Here is a 4,842-nt window from a genome sequence, read left to right as displayed (position 1 = left end):
AAGAGCAATACATCATTCTTCTTGATCATAAATATGAAAAAAGTCAACCAGGACACTAAAAAAGGTTTATATAAAAATCACAATTATATTAATCCCACCTGAACTATCACATTCAGTTAATTAATATTTCCCGATTGAACTTTACTAGCACTACTACTGTCACACTACTTTTCTACTAGTTCACTGCCATGGGCATACAACTCCTTCTAGATCATTGCTAAGGGTACATATATAGGACATACTGACACTTCATAATCTTTGTTTCAGGCTCTGAAAGTACAATATTAATTACACAAGTTGAAAGTTGTACTGCCATAAAGGAAGAGTATTCCCCCTTCAAACTTCCTAAAGTTTACCAATTCCAAGTTTCAGATAAATAAGGAAATAATAAAAATGTCTATGTGTGTGTGTGTGTGCATGACTAGAAATAAACCTGGCATTTTGCACTTGAAAAATTGTTTACCTATGAATGTGGCAGTAAGAAAGATAACAGACATCATAACTAAAAATTTTTGGACAACAAGGGCCCTGTTGATCCATATAGGCTGTCCCATCCACTACACTTAAACTAAAATACTCAAGTCCAACCCTTATCATGTAAATATTTATCAAGCCTTCCCCTTACATTTACTTCAATCACCATATCTGAAGGCAACCCATTCCAAAGGCCAACCATCTTATTACAAAATTAAAAATTTCTTATTTGATGATGATTCCTACCCTGCAAAATTTATTTGTGTTCCACAGCCCTATCATTCTCACCATTAAATAAAAAAAAACAAAAAATGATGCATCAACACTATCAATTCCTTTAACACTCTTAAACACTTCAATCAGATCCTCTCTTATTCTTTTTCTTTCAAGAAAAAAAATGTCAAGAGAACATAACCTGTCATCATATGACAACCTTCCATCCCATGTAATATCATAGTAGTTCTCTTTTGAGCCAGTTCAAACAATTCAATATCCTTCCTAAGGTAAGGAGTCAACACTGAACACAATACTACAAATGAGGTTTAACCAGTGACCTATACAGTGAAATTGAACCTCTTAAGGCTTATATTCAATATATCAGTAGATACAACCTGAAATCCCTTTTGTCCTACCACTAGCAACAACATCCTGCTAAAACAGTTTCTTCAAGGTGGTTGATTAAGTCTTCACGTAGCTTCTCCTTCAAATGTTGTGTCCCCACATGTAATTTAATGCATATGAAATTGTCAGCACTGATGAAGTAAAAATACAAACTGATCAAGAAAGCAGAGACTGAAAGTCAGTCTCTTTATTGGAACTTTCTTTGTGAAACATGTAGGATTTTCCTCAAATATTTTCACAAAACATGATGAAGAAATTCTTATGCAATGTGTGTAAATTACCATAATTAAGGATGGCTGTCAAGTATGTTAAAAAAAATCAACAATGTCAACTTGGACTGGGACAAATTGAAGTCACAGAAATGTTTTTACAGGACACTGATGACTAAGTGGTTCTGGAAAGAGGTTTAGAATGATAACATTAGATCTATCATTACAAGGATAAAAGAAAAAAGGTGGGAAGACAGTCAGTGAATGACAGATGGGATCCTTACACACAGTCCACATGCTTAAGATGTATTGATCTTGTTGGAATTCACTTTTCTGGAAAGTACTGTCAGGACAGCATGAATTACATTTTACTTCATTGTTGTCTGTGTATAATATACATTTAATTTGTGAAAGGATTAGATGACTCAAAATATTTGGTGACATTTAGTACTAGCTATATTACTTTCAAATCACATTTCAAGAATCAATTTCTTATAGAACATTTCTGACTTATGTATGTAAATATTTTTTTTTTTTTATATACTTCAAATAATGTTTGGTCACATCTGAGATCTAGATGCTAGCAAGTGCCTAGTTCAAAACCCTGATGAGAAATATAATAAATTATATTAAGCTGGATGCTAACAATCATTTTTAGAATTGGTACCAAACCTATTCTTTCTTTAATGTTTCTTTTATTAATAGTATTGGTTAGAATATTTAATATATCTATCTTCATTGCAATTAACTTATTGTTGTATTTTCATATTACTGCATTTTTACTTGAGTAAAAATACACATTATGCTAATATAATACTAATTAGGCAAACAATGACTTATAAGCACAAGGAAGAATTTTATTGATGGTGGAACATATGATTTGACACAACATCGGTCTGTCTTATTCAGATACAAACAGTACTAAGTAATACAATGTTTATATATCAATACAAAGACAAAAGATACAGGGATTAAATGTGACAGAAATGGTATCAGAAGGTGACAGGATATAGGTAAAGGTCAAGTCTGGTCAAGTGTATGAACAGTGAATAGACCTTGCCAAATATGGCCGATATTGCTAGGGCCATTATCATGGTTTAATGATGGATAATGGCCCTAGCAACATCAGGTGTACTCAGGGCTGATGAGGGGGGAGGGGGGGGCAGCTGTCCTAAAGTCTGTTGAGGGGTTCAGCAGTAAGGTATTCCAAAGCTCACTAGAAATGCATACTACTTAGTGAGCTAAAAGGGCTACTGCTTTTTCATGGATTTATAAAGAAATTTGTCACCTAAATTTCTTTTATGAAAATTCAGAAAGAGTTAATAAACAGAATGAAAGGAGGGCCCGATGATATTACTGACCCCGGGGCCTGGCTGGCTCTTGCCACCCTTGCTTTTATTGCTTAGTACTCATCATACTTGAAAAAAAACAGACCAATGTGTCAAAATATATATTATGTTCTACCATCAATAACATTCTTCCTTATGCTTATAAATTATGTGCCTACCTATTGTCATACTACATTGTTATCTTAACATACTGATTTAAGATTAACCTGTATTTACTAAGCTGGCTGAACCTCAAGAGGTGTTGAAATTACAACCAAAAAATAATGCAAACAGTGAGAGTACACAACTGGAGAAACACTGCATCTTAAAAATTGCAGTTTCAATGCTGAAAGCTGGCGAAGCATTTATAAATCAACAGTCCTAAAAGTAAAACTTCAACCATAACTCTTAAAATAATATATGGTATATACATAAAATGATAAATAGCATTCCAAAGAATCTTTTGTTTGACCTACCAAACAAATACTGGTATTGGACAAAATGTCTTTTGGGCACTGACTGGTAGGGGACAAAAGTTAGATCTCAAATGCTATCTTTTTACTTGCCTCTAATTTTAAATCTAAAATGGGTATTTAAAGCATCTACAGCTTTTGACAGTGTATCTGTGTAAAGTGTAATTGTTAACTATGTTTGTTTTTTTTTGTAGTCTTTTTCGTTCATGACAATCAGTAACAATACCAACTCCCAATCAAATTCAAAGCAAGCTGCATGATATACTTACTTTGATCAAAACTAAAACTCAACCTGGTATTGGTAATGAATATCTAATTAAATATACTGTTCTTACATTCTTACCTGTAATTTATAAAGATTAGAATGCATTAGGCCTAAAATTTGCGATAAAAAGCACAAAACTTGCAGGCTCTGTAGCAGTTATGTTTGGACACCACTTTAAGGTTAATCTTTAAACTTAAACAACTGTTGTCTGAAAGTGAAAGCTAAGTTCACTACTACTACTACTATATATGTACTACTATTACTAGTATAAACTAATAATAAAGTGCTGGTCAAATATATCATGGTAGTTTTATACTTTATTATGTTTATAAATTATAGTAAGGTAAAGTTAGGAATGCAACTTAATATGATTATCGATTAATAAAAATATTATAAGGCTTATTAGTTTTATTTCACTGTTTTCAAGCACACACCTAGGCATTATTTAATTCTTTATTACTATTATATTTCTAATAGTTTACGATTTATCTTACTTCATCTGTTGTATTAGTCCGAATCTAGCTAAAAGCAAGTCGCAATACATTTCTACCACTTCCATAGCTTCAACTAGGTAGTCTTCTCGAATAATATGTTCGACACGAATTTTCGCCCTTTCATATTTTCCACTGGATATATAATCAGCAATCTCTTTCCGTGCTTTCTGAGCTAGTTCCGTCTTCTTCTTCTCGAGTAACTTTAAACGATTTATTGCAAGACGTAGATTTGTTTTCAATTTTGAGTAATTTGGTCCTGTTGAAAACATTATAACAGATTATCACCTCTAATGAAACTTAAACCATTAAGATACACCTCCGTAAAGTTAGCAATGACTTTCGTTTGAATTGAATGCACTAATTACTACAATAAATTTCTGTGACACTTATTAATATATCTACTGCGCAGATTTAAAACACCGAGTCATCGTCAGGCGAAACTTTCACAACAGCATATGATTCACTGCAATGCCAACGCAATCGTGAAACAGTAACATTATCAAATTTTATATTTTAACCTATTATACAAATTAATTATGTTAGTAAGTTGCGATTTCTGTTACCAAATTTACGAATCATTATTTTATAAGAAAAAAATGATAAATTAATATCCACTATATTTCAGTTTCTACATGTAGAAATAAACAAAATTGGATAGATATGTGGTTTCAATGATCGTATGAAATCTTGAACATATTATTTGTCATATAATCCCGAAAGGGACAGCGGTAAGTTTCGGACTTAAAACGCTAAAATCCGGAATTCGATTCTTCGCAATGGATACAGCAGATAGCCCAACGTGGCAAACAAACAAAGTGTTACGTATCTGCTTGTTCGTTAATTTCCCGTAAAAATTCTTTCCGAGAAACTTCAGCAATACAAGCCATTTCTTAATTAAAACTAGTTTATTCTTTCTCGATACAACTTTGCAATACACAGAATTTCCACAGTCATTTTAACTTAACTACTTTTATAAAC

General features: G+C 32.3%; 1 protein-coding gene across 1 annotated transcript in view; it reads right to left on the bottom strand.

Annotated features, from left to right (window-relative positions):
• Nucleotides 1–4,312, bottom strand: part of LOC106461228 (IST1 homolog) — a 9,319-nt gene extending 5,007 nt beyond the window's left edge. Inside the window, exon 1 of the mRNA XM_013921029.2 lies at nt 3,865–4,312. Within this exon, the coding sequence (XP_013776483.1) occupies nt 3,865–4,133 (269 nt within the window). The 5' untranslated portion in view covers nt 4,134–4,312. The remainder of the gene's footprint in view (nt 1–3,864) is intronic.
• Nucleotides 4,313–4,842: the final 530 nt, after the last annotated feature.

Source organism: Limulus polyphemus, unplaced genomic scaffold, assembly GCF_000517525.1.
Source record: "Limulus polyphemus unplaced genomic scaffold, Limulus_polyphemus-2.1.2 Scaffold918, whole genome shotgun sequence".
Taxonomy (NCBI): domain Eukaryota; kingdom Metazoa; phylum Arthropoda; class Merostomata; order Xiphosura; family Limulidae; genus Limulus; species Limulus polyphemus.
Note: the sequence above shows the minus strand (reverse complement) of the source record. Positions and strands in the feature narration are given on the sequence as shown.